The sequence below is a fragment of the Pongo pygmaeus genome, chromosome 1 (assembly GCF_028885625.2).
Source record: "Pongo pygmaeus isolate AG05252 chromosome 1, NHGRI_mPonPyg2-v2.0_pri, whole genome shotgun sequence".
In the NCBI taxonomy this organism is placed as follows: domain Eukaryota; kingdom Metazoa; phylum Chordata; class Mammalia; order Primates; family Hominidae; genus Pongo; species Pongo pygmaeus.
The window spans coordinates 218,760,651-218,777,511 of record NC_072373.2 but is presented as its reverse complement, the minus strand read 5'-3'; the positions used below and the strand labels follow the sequence as shown (position 1 = coordinate 218,777,511).

The 16,861-nt window shown below is 42.4% G+C and overlaps 1 protein-coding gene across 5 annotated transcripts in view; it reads left to right on the top strand.

Moving 5' to 3' along the window:
* Window positions 1-16,861, top strand: part of VPS13D (vacuolar protein sorting 13 homolog D) — a 282,547-nt gene that overhangs the window by 212,756 nt on the left and 52,930 nt on the right. For all 5 annotated transcript variants that reach the window (XM_054438655.2, XM_054438652.2, XM_054438651.2 and 2 more), the window contains one exon: window positions 13,093-13,225. In XM_054438655.2, coding sequence (XP_054294630.1) covers window positions 13,093-13,225 — 133 coding nt within the window. The remainder of the gene's footprint in view (window positions 1-13,092; window positions 13,226-16,861) is intronic.

The following is a 16,861-nucleotide window of genomic DNA, read 5'->3' as shown; positions in this document are numbered from 1 at the left end:
TTAAATTGAATTCTGCCTTTGGTAGCATGCTTAGAAAACAAATTCCATTACATTTTTTAAATTGCAGAAGAGTTGATCATTAGAGTATTGTGTAGTATATGTTCAGTTTAAAGAACGATGAAATGAAAACAAGGACCTAGCACTTAGCTTAGACAGTAGAATATACCAGTACTTTTTGAAGCCTTCCTGATCACATCTTCTTCCTTCACTTTATACCCTGAGGTGTTCACTGTCCTGAATATTGTTTTAATCAAATCTTTCTCTTCTGTTTACAGTTTTACCAAACATATATTTTTAATTCTGCCTGTTTTTAACTCACATATAAGTCATATTGAATATATTCTTTTGTGACCTTTTGTCACTCACTGTGATATTTTTGAGATTCATGCATGTTGATATATGTAGCTGTAGTTCATTCATTGTCACTGCTGTATAGTATTCCATTGTAGGAATGTGCCACAGTTTATTTATTTTACTATTAGACATTTGGACTGTTCCAGTGTTTTTGCTGGCATGAACTGATGTTGTTACAAACATTCCTGTTCATGTTTCCTGGAACACATATAAAAGTCTCTCCATTATGGGAGTTACTTGATTAGAGAGTATTTTTTGGTCCCATCTTTATTTTGCTTCTTTTTCTTTTTTTCTTGCCTCCCAGGCAATGCATAGTCCTTATACCATTTGACCTCCATTTGCCTTTTCCTGCCTTTTTTGCTGTTGTTGTCGTCATGTATTTTAGTTCTACTTACATTATGCTTAACCCTCACAAAACATGATTTTTTTTTGGCTTAAATAATTGATATCCATTTAGATCTCTACACATATTTATCCTGTCCGCGTCTTTTATTCTTTTCTTTGCCTATCCATGCCTCCATCTGGGCCCTTTTCCTTCTGCTAAAGAACTTCCTTTTGTGGCTCTTATGGCAATGAATTATCTCAGATTTGTTTTCCTTTTTTTTTTTTTTCTTGAGACAGTCTCGCTCTGTTGGCCAGGCCGGAGTACAATGGCACAATCTCGGCTCACTGCAACCTCCACCTCCTGGATTCAAACAATTCTCCCACCTCAACCCCCTGAGTAGCTGGGATTACAGGCATCCGCCATCATGCCCAGCTAACTTGTATATTTTTTTAGAGACGGGGTTTCACCATGTTGGCCAGGCTGGTCTTGAACTCCTGACCTCAGGTGATCCGCCCGCCCGTCCCAAAGTGCTGGGATTACAGGTGTGAGCCACTGTGTCCAGCTTCAGAAAACATCTTTCTTTCACCTATATTTTTGAAAGACATTTTTACTATGTTTATTCTTTCAGTCTTTTATGATATCATCCCATTGTTGTTCCATCCATTTCTCTTGAAACAGCTTTCAGTATTATTGTTCATCCTTCAAAGGTAATGTGTCCTTTTTTTTTCTTTGACAACTTTAAGATTTACTCTTTGTTTTTAGTTTCTATTAATAATATGCCTCGATGTGATTCTCAGGCTTGGGATTTGTAGAACTTCTTGAATTTGTAGTGAAGTCTTTGGACAATTTTGGGAAACTCTTGGCCAGCGTCACTTTAAATATTGTTTCTGCCCCCTTTTTCTTTCTTTCTTTTCCGTCTGTGACTCCAGTTATGCAGAATTTGGACCTTTTTTACTATGTCACTTACACCTCTCATTCTCTTTTCTGTATTTTCACCCCCTTGGTTTTTCTTCATGTTTCATCTGGATATTTTTTACTGCCTCATTTTCTAGTTTGCTAATCCTGTCAACTCTGCTGTTTCACCATTTACTAAAATCTTAATGTTAGTTTTCTGGTAAAACTCTCTATCTTATTTTTCTTCTGAAGATAGTAATCATACTATACCAGTGATTAATCTTGTCTTTTTTTTCTTAGTCTTCAGTCATTTAGTCCTGTTTTCTTACATATCTGGAAATTTTAATTGAATGCCTGACATTGTATAAGAAAGATTTTAGAGGTTCTGGCCAATATTATTTTTCTCCAGAGAGGAGTTAAACTTCTTCTTTCCTTCTCCCTCAGATACCCAGTTTTTAAATTTTCCCCCATGCATACCTCCCCTGCATTTTTAACCTTTTATTTGCGGCAAGGGGTAAATATTAGCAGGAGTTTCCCAGAGGGACTTGTGTTTTCGAAAGGATCAAAGCCTGATGCTTAAAGGGAAGAGTCTAGACAAAGGATTCTGTTTCTTGGGATGGACAATAGAAAGACGAGGTCAGAGACAGTGTGCGTGAGGTGGAAAGTAATCAGCTTCAACCCCTGGAATCACAACAGAGGACTTAAAGGAAACTGAGTCCTGAAGAATCTGTTCTGCTTAAGCAGGAAAGTCGGTGGATCTTTTTTATAAACAAGGGTTAATTAGTTCTCTTCTAAGTAAAAAGTATATTGAACCAGATCTCTCATTTTCATATCCTTCTAGTCGTTGAAGGTTTTCTCTTAAAATCAACAAAAGGCATCGGGATAGGCGTGTAGCCACCTTTGGAAGGGGCAGATGTTGAGTTAAGTGGATTCTGTTCTCTTCCATAGTCCAGGACTTTTCAGACCTGAAATCAGTTAACCTGGAGATGACTAATTCAGGCTCAAGACACCAGATCTGCTGGAAGTAGACGGGTGTGAATTTTTAATGTCCTTTCCCAGGTCACCCTTTGTGGATTGAGAGATAGCAAAGGTTGGAATGCCGACTGAAAGGCCATTGAGGAATCCAAGGGACATCCTAGGCAAATCCTAGGCAAAGACCAGAGGTTTCTGAGGAACTGTTGGGAAGTAGCTAAGCTGCAAGTTTATTTCTATTTTAGCCCATCTGAAAAAAATGGGAACATTTGAGTTCATTTTTAAAAGAACCTTCTTTGGACCTTTCATTTGAGCCTGGGATCAAGCCAGTTTTCTAAAGAAATGAGACAGGACTTAATTTAAGTACCTTAGATTTGAACTACCTCCCATTCCCATTCTACCTCCTCCGCAAAAGACAGGTTCAACTTCTTTGTTCTCCCAGATGCTAAAGACCAGTTCCCAATTGGTGGTCTTACCCAGATACATGAAACTTGTGTATAAATAACTTCCCTGGGCATTGCTAGAAGTGAAGTATCAGCTTTGCATATGTAGCTTTCCCAAAATGCAGGTCTATCCTACCCACCACCATGAACAGTTAGTTGTTAGAAACAATAGCTTAGTTTCCACTGTGAATGGTGTATTACTCTTAGATGGGTCAGGGGTATTTTGAATAGCAGAAGACTGGCAAAGATCAGCTGGACATGGTGGCTCACACCTGTAATCCCAGCACTTTGGGAGGCCAAGGCGGGCGGATCACGAGGTCAGGACTTTGAGACCAGCCTGGCCAGCGTGATGTGAAACCCCATCTGTACTAAAAATACAAAAATTAGCCAGGCATGGTGTCGCGTGCCTGTAATCCCAGTCACTCAGGAGGCTGAGGCAGGAGAATTGCTTGACCCCAGGAGGCGGAGGTTGCAGTGAGCCAAGATCATGCCACTGCACTCCAGCCTGGGTGACAGATCAAGACTCCCTCTCAAAAAAGAAAAAAAAAATGAACAATGGCAAAGATCAAGAGGAATGAAGATTGAACCAGATGAACTTTCAAAATCTTCCTTTTTTACCCTAGGAGCATGGTTGGTTTTGCCTGCTTTCTCTCCATAAGTCCTCTTTCTCTCCGTAGTCCTCTTTCTCTCCATATCCCCCTATATTTGTATCTCCATATATGTCCATTACTGGTACATGAAACAGGCCTTTCCAGAGCAGTAGCTTCTTCTGGAGTTAGTTTGCTTGACCAGACCAGCTCTAACTAAGCAAATGTTTTAGCTTTGGTGCTCTACCTCCTTCAGGAAGCGGGGGTGGAAGAGGAGACCTCTCCTCCATAGGCAGCACCTCTTGAAATCACTGGTCCCAATCTCCACCCCAGTCTGGCCTCCATCTTTCTTCCTAGTATAAATGGTACATACTAGTAATGTAAGCTGGTGTGGTGTGACGTGATCCACATAACGGACATGTACCAAGCCTCCTATTTCTTTGGGGCCTATTTCAGATTGTCGGAGTAGTAGCTTCGGGAAAAGAAGTAGATTCTAGGCCACGTGGCCTCCGGAAATGTCTGGGTGATGGAAGTGGGCCGGTGTCTGAGTTAGGGATATGGATCAAGAAAGAACACTGGAGCCTGACTCCTCTTTCTTGTCCAGATATTTGCATGTAATTTTTCAGAAATTTTTTAATATATTTTTGTGAGCTGCCTTCCTTTGTCAGTTCTGCTGCTTGGGAGAAAAAAGAGATATGCCTGATATTTCTGTGTAACTTTGACTGGCATTTAGGAAGGAATTTTTCTATGAAGACAATAGCAAAAGTCATGGTTGGGTTACCTCTCTAGGTTATAGATACTTAGCAGACTTTTGCTGGAAATGCTCATAATCTTTCCAGCTTTATCTGTAAAATGAGCATAATAATACTACCTCACAGGATTGTTGTGAGGATTAAGCTAGTTAAATATTTCATTGATGAGAGGCCCCAAAGACAGTGGCTGGCACATTGTTGGCTGATGCTTATGATTCCAGAAGTTCCACTGTGGTCTTCAGTACTTGGAAGTTTGCCCTTACCTACTCTGCTACACACTCATCTAAAACTTAATTTATTTAAAGAAATAGTTGGGAATGGATTTCTTTCTAAAAACCTCAAAAAACTTATTCCAAACCCTTGAAACCTATTTTACTTTTGCCACAAGAAGCTCAGCTTATACTGGTGCCCAGCATCTATGATTATTTTCTCTGACATCACCAACCTCCTTTTTTCTAAGCCTTTGGCATTAAAGTGAATATATTTATTATTTGAAATAAATACAAAGTACTTTGTAAGAATGGAGGTCTTGTGACTAGGAAGGAGATCATCTTGAGCGTCTTTTCTGTTGAGGAATGTTCGGTTTCATTTCTAAAGTTGTGAATTTTGCGATTTTAATTGACATATTGATGCTTTCCTTTGTTCCAGAATGGGCATGAGGTGATTTCCATAGTTTAGGATGAGACATGCAGGATTCAGTGGGGGAGAAAGAGGAGGGGGCCAGAGAGCACTCATTGGAAGAAAGGACAGGATTTCCAGTAATAACCCTTTGATTTGTGTTTTTTTCCAAGTGCTTTTGTAACCAAGGTCTCCGTGGGTAACTCCATGGGTGGTGTTCTCCCTGTTTTGTAGATGAAGACACTGATCCTAAGGAGAGTGTGTCTTTTGCTTATGTTCACCCAGCTGATACTAATGACAGAGTTGGCATCAGGACTCTGCTTTTGAAAGCCTGTGTGCTTTCTTGGAGTTGAAATAAGTTATCTGCCAAATCAGGCTTTATGGTGTGACCACCATAGAGGGAATTTTTTTCCTGCGTTATAATCTGTCTCCTGGTTCAGTACTGAGGCACAAGCTATTTATGCATTTTGAAAAACCTTGTTAGGATGGCAAAACTGGAGCTCTCATGGGGTGGGAAGGCATATTCCCCATGGCCAGTACTAACTGTATGGAAACCTATCTTCAGGCTTCCCTCTGCACGCTTCATGGGGTTTTCAGTAACGGACAAGTAGGGGCCTGGCATTTTCAACATGAGCATGCACCCCTTCTGCCAAAAAGTCCTACACTGGGTCCTAGCTGATGAAGAGCTGAAAGGCAGGACACAATTCCGTCCACAGCTGGGCTTCAGGATTCATCCGTCCTTCATAGTTCTTTATAATCAATGTGGAAAAACTATAGGGAAAATAGGATTTGACTAAGCCCTGACTTCTCTATGTTGAAGATCAGTTGTCTTGATTCTACCTGTGTACATCCTGCTTATTTCTGCGATTTTTACTTTATAGCATACTCCACCAATCCTTTTTAAGGAAAAAGCAAAATCCTATTATGGGAATGCTTCAAACCACTCTGAGCTTCCAGATTAATCTGAAACAGCATCTGAGTTCACAACTGGGTCAGAGTTGCAGAATAGCAAGAGAAACTTGCCAGTTCAGCAGGCGTGTGTCTTGGGTTAGTTAAGACAGCAGGACAGTCCTGAGGCCTGACTTCCTTGCATGTGTTTCAACCTTGTGTGCTGAGATAATTCTGGGTGGCTTTAGATAACTTTGTTTCTTAACTGAAAAAGGAGTGTCTGTTGCCTGATAAGTGTTTATCCGTGAAATAGCAACATGGTGTGCATCTTAGGGTAGGAGGGCTTTTAGATCTCCAGAGACCAGGAAAAAAAAAAAGCAAGGTCATTGGCTTAGGCATATTACTGGAATTAGGATGTCAGTCCCAACTTTAAAATGCCTCTATTGTTTTTATTCATGGTCTCCTTTCTGGATTCCTCCCCTTCTTTTCTCTTTGCCTTAAGGGCTATACATAATCCATAACCAAGTAGAACTGAAAACAGACAAACGCACTCCTCTTCTAGTGGATAGAAATCTGCAATCCAGAAATGCTTCCTTCTTGCCAAACCTCAACTTGTTCCGTGCCTTTTTTTTTTTTTTTTTTTTTTTTTTAATGCCTCTTCCCAGCCTCCCCACCCCTTCGTGATTTGGCTGAGTGAGGACTAGCTGTTTGGTTTGCCTTTTATCAACAATAGATATTCACTGCTTTTCAGGTCACATTTTCCTTTAACTCTTCTCTGTTTATGAGTATCACAAAAGGGTTCTTCAACATCAAGGCAAAACTCACACTCAGAATACTTTTTAACTGTGGATATTTTGACAGTATCAAACAGAAGTCAGTGGTGAAGACTTTCGTTTTGAAGTGACTTAGGTCTTACATGACTCAAAGGTGGTTTTCCTAGTAGTATACCAGCAGAGTTGAAAATGACTCTGAAGTTGAAAGTCCCATACTACTTCTAAGAAACTTGTAAAAAGTGTTGGCCAAATGCTACACCAAACATTTTGCAGTAATTATCCTCTTAACTCTTCAAAACTGTCCTTTGCAGGCCAGGCTCAGTGGCTTATGCCTGTAATCCTAGCACCTTGTGGGGCCGAGGCAGGCAGATCACCTGAAGCCAGGAGTTCAAGACCAACCTGGCCAACACGGTGAGACCCTGTCTCTACTAAAAATACAAAAATTAGCCAGGCGTGGTGGCACACAACTGTAATCCCTGCTACAGGAGGCTGAGGCATGAGAACCACGTGAACCCAGGAGGTGGAGGTTACAGTGAGCTGTGATCGCAGTACTGCACTCCAACCTGGGTAACAGAGCGAGACTCAGCCAGCAAAAAAAAAAAAAAAAAAAGAGCAATCCCTTACAGTAGAAAGTATGTGATTTTAGCAGGTGGATAAACTGAGGTTCAGAGAAATTAAGCCTCTTCCACCAGCATGCATGTTTGGTAACTGTCAGGGTAAGATTTGATTCCTTTGCTCCTGCTTGTTTGACTACATCATGGCAGCTCCCAAAAAGTTCATGGCAGCCTTACTTAGAGGCACAATAGATAGTTGGGTTTTCCAAATTTATGGGTTCAAACATAGCTTATTGCAGACAATGCTGATTAGAATTAGAGCTGTGCTGGTAGCTGAGGTTTGCAGCTGTACAACCTTGTATAGTCTCTGACTTGTGGTGGTTTAACTTACGATTTTTTGACTTGACGATGACGCAAAAGCTATATGCATTCAGTAGAAACTGTACTACTAGATTTTGAGTTTTGATCTTCCTGGGCTGGTGACATGTGATCCGATTCTGTCGCAGTGCTGGGCAGCAGCAGCCGCAGCTCCTAGTTAGCCACGTGATCAGGAAGAGGGAACAAATACTCTACAGTGGGCCCTGCTGCCAGATGACTTCGCCCAGCTGTCAGCTAATATAAGTGTTCTGGGCATGTTTAGATATGTTAGGTGTATGAAATTCATTTTTACTTACAGCCTTTTCAACTTAAAAATGGGCTTACCCGGACGTAATCCCATCATAAGTCAAGGAGCATTTGTACTTGGAAGAATATAAAACTTCTCCATCACACTACAGAGTCCTGCCACTTCTCTCTCTTTTCCTGTTGTATTTGGTTACCATCTTCCCTGGTGACAAGGAAGATACTGCCACCAGCAATTACTCAGTGAGGCAAAGATATTAAAGAGGAAATTTCCATTAGGTAAATAACTGTGAAAGAAGAACCCAAGAGAAGGGAGAGAAATTCAAGCCCCAGCTCCTGTTACACTGGCCAAATGCCTTTGGCACTCCATGCTTGCTGAAGATCATAAAAGGGTCAGGTAAACTGATCGGACAGAACAGAGGAACACAGTGTGAATTTTTTCCCTTGCCCCATTCCAGTGTCTACTTGAATTTCGGTTTTATAAAATCAACCCTTCGGAGCCAGGCCCAAAACCCAGGCTAATTTGCAGTGTCTCCATTTGTGTAGACAATGACATTATTTTGGGAAGGGGGGTGTTGACAGAGTGTGTGTTAGCTATTCAGTAGAACTGGCATCTTGAAGTACTTCTGAGATTTTTACCCCCTTGCTGAAAATATTGCTTTATAGAAGTTAATGACTTTGGACTGTGGCCAGAATTCACAAGTATGGCATGTGTTGAAGTGAAAGGAAGGGGAAAATCATTGTCTTTGTGAGTATAACAGCAGATTTTCTGAAGGACATTTTGTTCCTTGGAACCTTTCATTTTAGCTAGAACAACATGCACTTGAAGCCTTAAGTATTTTGTGGACTTGAGATTGCTGCAAAATGAGGTAGGCAGACTTAAGTCTCCGCAAATGCTCCTTCTGGTGTTAAGGTATTATAACCAAACAGTTACAAATTGTCTGCAGATTACCTTCCAGTTGCTAGTTGCTTTCCCAGTTGAGAAGCGTAGCACACCCTGGTGCTGTTATGCCCTGCTGCAGATAGCTTCCGCTTTGCTAGGGGGGATATGCCATGCCAGATGCTTTACCTGCACACTATCCCTGAATCCTCAAGACAGTCCTGCAGAATCCGATTATTCCCATTTTGCATATGAAGAAGCGAAAGTTTAGATAACATAATACTGTTTTTATTGAATGTCTCATATGTATCAGGCTCTGTGCTATGTGCCTTACATGTATTACCTAATCCTTACAGCATCTTTGTAGGGAATATTTGTATCCCCATTTTGAAAAGGAGGAAAACAGAGACCCGCAAAGGTTACTTGTCTGTGATCTCATAGCTGTTGGGTGTCACAGTCAAAATTCAAACTCAGGTGTGATTATCTTTCTATTATGCCACATCCGTACTTCCCTACTGAGGTCTTGAAGGCAAGCGACAGAAACCACTTCTGATTTCTGATTCTCTGTCTCTAGCCTGCCATACAAGTAGGGCTTCTGCACATGTTGGATTTCTTGGTTGACTGGATGTATAGTGGATTTGTACTTGCTCACATCGGGACTCATTTCTCCTTCGTCTGAATAATCTGGACCTCTACCTCCAGGCTTTACTTGTCACAAGACAGTGGGAAGATGGGGTCATGAAGGATGGCCTGGGCCAGTCACTCCCTACATGATGGTGTAGCTCTTTTGGGTATCTCTGCCCTGTTTTGATGACCATCTTCAAAGTCAAGGACCTGGGTAAAATAGTGCTTTCAAGCTTCAGAGAAGAGCAAGGCCAGAGGGCACCCATGATGAGCACCACTGGAATTCCCTCCCTCCACAGCCCACGTGTTTTCTGCTGTCTTTGAGGGAGAAATAACGGCTGGGCAGGACTTACCTTCCCACTGAGGTGGGGAATGGGGTAGAATTAAGGATGCCTAACTAAATGCCTCCGTAGTAAAAGGAGGCCACATGCTTTATGGTAGTCTGGATTCAATACTCAGAGTGCAGTGAACTGGCCCAGGGCCCTGCCTTTACCACTGTATCCATCATCTGGCTGGCTTTGGTTTAGTTTCTGTAAAACGTCTTTCCCAGTAAAATCTGATTAACTACTTATCAATACAGGTTTGGTTGGATCATAGATTTCAACATCTACTCAAGTTTTCTGGGTTCTCAAAGCTGTATTTCTAGGGGTGAAGACTTTTGTAATGGTTGACTGTTAACAAGTGGCAAAGGACAAGTCCAGTTGGCTTGCACAAGCAATTTTTTATGGACAGAGAAACAGGAATTCAGACAGAAGTCCTACAGTAAGTTGAGATAGGTGTAGGTACCTTTCCATGGCAAAGGTCTTCATCTTACGGAAGAATCCAGCATTAGAGGGAAGAGTGATCTCTTAGGTCATCTCATCCCATCCTCCTTGGGTCAATACATTGGCTTTGTACAGAGAATACCCAGGACCCAGTTGGTGCTGGGGAGCTGAGGCTGCCACAGCAGACTTAGTTGGAAATTAAGCTTTTGGCATAGGCTCACTCATCAACTTTGGATATTAATTGATGGGAGTAGAAGAAGAGGGAGTGATATTGGGTATTCTGCCTAGATTATCCTCCCATATTCTCTTGGGGGGGGGGGGCGTGTATTATGGGATTTTTAACTTCCTCCTAGTTAGCGGCCAGCAATAGGTAAAAAGCACTTTACCCAATCTGTCTTCCAAGAAAGAGAATGTAAGCTCTTACAAAGAATGTAAGAGCTTGAGAGAAACAGGAAAGACCTGAATAAGACCCTGAATTGGCTGCGGTGCTCCTGGGTCTCTTCAGGTGGAGATGTGTCCCCTGGAGACAAACAGGACATGGGCACACGTCACATAACTGTGGTTCTCACAGCGTCTGGGGCACCAGAGAGACACGTTTTTGTCCAGAACCTGAAGAACGCTGGCAGCCTACATAATTCTAAACATAGCGGGGACTCTTACTGATTCTTTCCAAAACAAAGGCCACATCTCCTTTCTGTGTAATTTGTGTCCTGGGTTCCTGCTGACTGTTTCGTGTATACGATTGTTACCTTCTCAAAGAGACTGTCAGTTCTTGAGGGTAGGGTTCAAGGCTGCTGTTTGTTTGTGTCTTCAGCAGTACCTAAGTCTGTCCTGGGCTCAGAGGAAGTACTTAGTAAAGACATTCTACCTTGGGTTGTAGGTCACACAGTGCCAGAGCTGGAAAGGATTTTGGAAATCGTAGAGTCCAACACTCTAATTTTGTAAGTGGTACCACTCCAAAAACTTGCTTGGGAGGCTGGTGTTTATCTGCTGGAAAGAGAGGATTTTATTATGTTAAACTGTAGTGCAAATGACCATAATTCTAAACCTTCGACGGGCTTCCCTCAAACACTGCAAGCATGTTCCTCCTTGGACTAGTAGCAGAGTAATAAGAACAGTAAGAACGCTAACCAGATACCAGGCCCCCGAGCCATTGTCATGAATGCTTCCAGCCACATGACAAAGTAGGTACTCTCGCTATTCTCCAGATGCAGAGGAGGCTCAGAGGTAGGTGGCCTTGCTCAGGGTCATGTAGTTACCAGAATGGTCGAGGGAGGACTGAAGTTTGGTCAGATGCCCCAGCTTGTGGCCCTTCTCCTATACTGTGGTAACTCTCAGATGGGGTCTCTGACTGAAGCCACTCCTTAGTGATTCACGGTGCTAGCTTGGCAGCATTGTGTGGTGTTTCCAGTTGTCCTAAAGAAAGTTATTAATTCTCATTAACTTTAATTCTCTCATTAGACAGGCAGTGATATGGAAGGCAAGGCAGAAAGCAAACAAATAATGATAGGGGTTACATCTCCAGAAAGGTCAGGAATCACTGCCCTAGGTTGTAAAATATTTGGACTGAGTAAAAGGCATGAGTCTTCCCATAGCTTCTTCCAGGAACTGTTGCTTTACATGGAATTACTGCTGTGTTCACTAGTCCCTCTTCTGTGCCCAGAACTTACGTGTCACTTGTGTCAAGAATCCTCATAACTGAGGTTTCCAGGGCAGATCTGATCTGTGTAACATGCACCCTAACCCCCTTGCCAAAGGAGAATGAAATAGGCCCCTAGATGGCCACCCAGTTCCTGGGCCTTGCAGGCAGGCAGCTTGCCTTGAGGCTTTCCCCTGAGCCTTGTATCTAAGGAACATTCCTGTGAGTTTTCTAAGAGGTTAGTCCTGGGTCATTGGCACTTAAACCACTTGTTTTGGTAGATCCTTCCTGAGGAGGTTAATTATATATTTGATATCCTTCTCTTTTTATGACTGAATGATGAGTATAAGTACTCTGTGGTTTATTAACTGTCACTTTAAACCTTTTCAGATTGTCTTGTGACAAAACAGAGTTTTATGTCCTTTTTATCCCAGCTTTGATGGATGAGACAGCTTTTCTGGTTAAAGTATGCCAGGATAAATAAAATCTCTGAATTGTGGAAAGGGTGGGTTTGCATTTGAAATCATGAGTTCAAGTCTGCCACCTCCTATGAAAGGTGACCTAACCTGTTAATCTTTCCATCGATTTCGTTTTTGGCTTTTGACAAATGGAGCTTGGCACCTCATAGGTACTCAGTAATTATTGAATAAATGAAAGACAGCATTACTGGAGGGAGTTTGATGTCTCCAAATATTTGATACCAAACCCTAAAGCAACAATCTGACACATTTCCTGTTTTGAATTCCACTAATTCGTAGAGCAAAGAGCCTATGTTCTTACCATGATACAGTCCTGAAGCTCACTTTTCCTCCCTCAAGACTATTTTGTTATACCTCTGATTTTTTTCAGTAAATTTGGAGTAGTATTCTGGAAAGTGAATGTCATTAAAGATTTTTAGTAGTTGCTTTGCAAAGCCTAGTGTCCTCCATTGTATGCATCCCCCAATTTGTATGTGTCCAGTCCTTTTGAGAACCACTCACCTGGGGCAGACAGTATAGGTAACTGCATTTAAAATATTTAAATTTATTTATATTTAAATTATTGGCCAGGCACAGTGGCTCATGCCTGTAATCCCAGAACTTTGGGAGGCCTAGATGGGCAGATCACTTGAGGTCAGGAGTTTGAGACTAGCCTGACCAACATGGTGAAACCCCATCTCTACTAAAAATACAAAAATTAGCCAGGTGTGATGGTACACACCTGTAATCTCAGCTACTCGGGAGCCTGAGGCAGGAGAATCACTTGAGCCTGGGAGGCGGAGGTTGTGTTGAGATAAGATCACACCACTACAGACCAGCATGGGCTTATCTAAATGTATTTAATTTAAATTTATTTAAAGTAATTCAAATAGTAAAAATAGTGCTAAGACTTTAAAACTCTTCTCCTGTTTTTAACTCCTTCTAGTTTGCTGGAACATTATCAGATGGCTTAGGGAAGACGATGGACAATCGGCATCAGTCAGAGCGGGAGTACATCAGGTACCACGCAGCCACAAGTGGTGAACACCTTGTAGCCGGCATCCATGGCCTGGCTCATGGTAAGTCATGGGTGACATCAGGCTCTGCTGCTGCTGGTCCTCAGAGGCGCCTTTGTATCAATCTGATTGCAGCTATGAAAAAAGAAAGCTGGGCTGGGCGTGGTGGCTCATGCTTGTAATCCCAGCATTTTGGGAGGCCTAGGAGAGCGGATCATGAGGTCAGGAGTTTGAGACTAGCCTGGCCAACACAGTGAAACCCCGCCTCTACTAAGAATACAAAAATTAGGCCAGGCACAGTGGCTCACTCCTGTAATCCCAGCACTTTGGGAGGTCGAGGCGGGTGGATCATTTGAGGTCAGGAGTTTGAGACCAGCCTGGCCAACATGGTGGAACCCCGTCTCTACCAAAAATACAAAAATTAGACAAAAATACGAAAATTGAACCCTGGAGGCAGAGGTTGCAATGAGCTGAGATTGTGCCACTGCACTCCAGCCTGGCAACAGAGCAAGACTCCATTTCCCAAAAAAAAAAAAAAGCTGACAACAGAGGAAATCCTGCGTTGGTGTACCTGATAGCCTTGCAAGCTCTCTTACTTTATCCTCCTTGCAGTTGAAATACGACAGCCGGTGAGAACTCCTCATTCGTTTTCTGAATGTTGTGCACATTGCAATTCCTTTTCGTTCTCTGGCTTCTGTTCCCAAAGTATCGTAAGGTGTAATCAACCAGACCTGTTCTTAGAATTGTAGCTGCTACTTCTCTTAGAATTGTAACCTCTGCCTTCTCCTTACTGATCATTCCTTCCAAAGAAATTGAAATGGGGAATTTGTGGCCAGGTTTGTAGCCCAGGTGTTTTTTAGTTTTGCATAATACGCATTCACTAAAATTATAAATTTATCTGCCTAAGAGATGTTGGTGATGGCATGAATGCATTTGGTCTCTGAGTTTGAATTCTTTTAATGCTTTAATTCTGAGTCATTTGCCTTTTGTTGCATTTTTCTTAACGATTTCTTAGTACAACATCCAAGGCCCTTGGAACTATAAATCCAGCCAATTTTCCAACCACCATCCCTCAGCCATGCTGCACTTTGGCCACGCAGAGCTATGTACTGCTTCCCAGGTGTGCTTCCAAGTCCTTGCTCACACATGGTCCTTCTGCTCTCCCTCATCTGCCTCACTTCCTTGTCTATCAAAATCCTACTCAGCCTATAAGTCCCAACTCAATACATTTTCCCAGCTCGATTGTCTCTGTTAGAGTTAATGACAGAGCACAGTCTGGGTTGTGTATGTCACCAGCTGTGTACATCTGATAGATTGAGAATGTGAGGAAGGGAGAAAGACCACTTTGCATTCACTTTTATCCTTGTGTACCTCACATGACACCTGGCACATAGCTCATGCATAGTAAGGCTCAGTAAATTAAACTCTTTGTACCAGATCCTTAGGAACCATCCAAAGCTATCAGAGTCATATCAAGACTGATCAGTATTAATTATCTGCATTTGGAAGAAGAGGAAGAAATATAGACAGTAAAAAATTTTATTTGTATTTGTGCTTAGGACACATTTAGAATAGAGTTTTTGTTTATCAGCTTTCCTAATGGTGAGATTTGGATCAAAATGCCTTTGCTTTTCCTAAGGCTGCCCAACCGTAAAGGGAGCTGTCCCTAAGGAGACGTCAGGCCAGAAGTGAAATTTGGCTGAAAGTAATTTGTTTATGGATTTTAAAAGATGAGTGTTGGGCAATCATTTGGGGTTAAGGTTTAATCATTCTTTCTAGTAACAGTAATGACAGTACATTGGACTCTTGGAAGACTTTTAAAATGAATATAAAATGCTTTGTTATGTATGGTGGCCTTTATCTGGCCAGCATCCTTGTGACATGGAGAGAGCATGGCTCTCCTCACTTTCTGGATGAACACACAAATGTGCTGAGAAAATGCATGATTGGTTCAAAGTTGCAAAATCACCTCCCATCAAGAATCATTCCTGGCCGGGCGCAGTGGCTCACGCATATAATCCCAGCACTTTGGGAGGCCGAGGTGGGCGGATCACAAGGTCAGGAGATCGAGACCATCCTGGCTAACATGGTGAAACCCTATCTCTACTAAAAATACAAAAAATTAGCCGGGTGTGGTGGTGGGCGCCTGTAGTCCCAGCTACTCGGGAGGCTGAGGCAGGAGAATGGCATAAACCCAGGAGGCAGAGCCTGCAGTGAGCCGAGATCTGGCCACTGCACTCCAGCCTGGGTGACAGAGCGAGACTCTGTCTCAAAAAAAAAAAAAAAAAAAAAAAAAAAAAGAATCATTCCTACAATATGTACAGCCTCTCTCCAGGAGCCAGTGGCTTCATCCAAAGAGGATCCACTGAGCTCTGGGTTATATGAAGGCAGTATCCTAGAGTGAGAGTCTTCCCTTAGGATGAAAAGACCTTTAGAAGATGATAAGAACCAGAATCCACTCAATCGCCTTGGTGTAAGAACTGGGAATTGTGCTCAGTTCTCTCTGCAGGCCCTGCTGGACCCAGGTTCAGTCATGTTCTGTCTCTCAGGTCCCAGTCTGAATTCCTGTTCTGTGTGTGCTCTGCCAAGAACTTTGTTCAAAAGTTTGGGAAAGGGCTGGGTGCAGTGGCTCAGGACAGTAAGCCCGGTACTTTGGAAGACCTAGAGGGAGAATCGCTTGAGCCCAGGAGTTTAAGGCTGCAGCAAGCGGTAATCATGCCACTGCACTCCAGCCTGGGTGATAGATGGACACCCTGTTTCTAAAATTAAAAAAAAAAAGTTTGGGAAAGAGATATTGCCTCACTGGAGCAAATTTACCCAGAATCCAAAAGAAATGTTGTGAATTGTTAGTACATTCTCACCCAAGGAGTTTCCTTTACCAATTTGTCTCACTAGAGCTGAAGAGTCTAGAGAGCTTCCTCACACCCCACTGTCAGAGGGTAAACATCCTGTGAGTGTCCCTGGCACAGGTCCTGGAGATGCTCCCCGGATGGGCTGCCTCTTCCCTTTGGTGACTGTGACCTCTTCAGCCTCTGCCAGCTTCTGGCCTCTTCTAAGGTGTTTTCAGCCATTGCTGTCAACTTGCAAAATGTTTGGAATGTCTTTTTGACCTGGATTGGTCTTTTGAACTGACTCCATTGAGGGTCCCAGCCAGCTTTCACAGCTTTTTGGGGTGCTCTTCAAGAAGGTTTTATATAATTGCCGATACTGAATTTCATCAAAGCATGCAGTAGCTTTTACCTTATTTCAGGCATCCAGTGGGGTTGGCCAGTCATCCCCATAGTGTTCTTTGAAAACTGCAAATGTATACCATCAGCTCTCCATATCCAGATTCAGCCAACCATGGATGGAAAATATTTGGGGAAAAAAAAGATTTCGCAAAGTGCCAGAAAGCAAAATTTGAATTTGCCACATGTTTCAAATACTGTATTGACTCCACACAACTGAAGTGATATGTGGGCATTGTATTAGCTACTATAAATAATCTAGAGGTGATGTAACATATACAGGACGGTGTGTGTAGGTTATATGCAAACACCTACAGCACATTATGTAAGGGACTTGAGCATCCTAGGATTTTGGTATCTGCAGGGGATCCTGGATCAATCCCACATGGATACTAAGGAACAACTACATTTAGTTATCTCTCCCTGCCTTAGATATCTTTCTTTCTCTTTTTTTTTTTTTTGAGACAGAGTC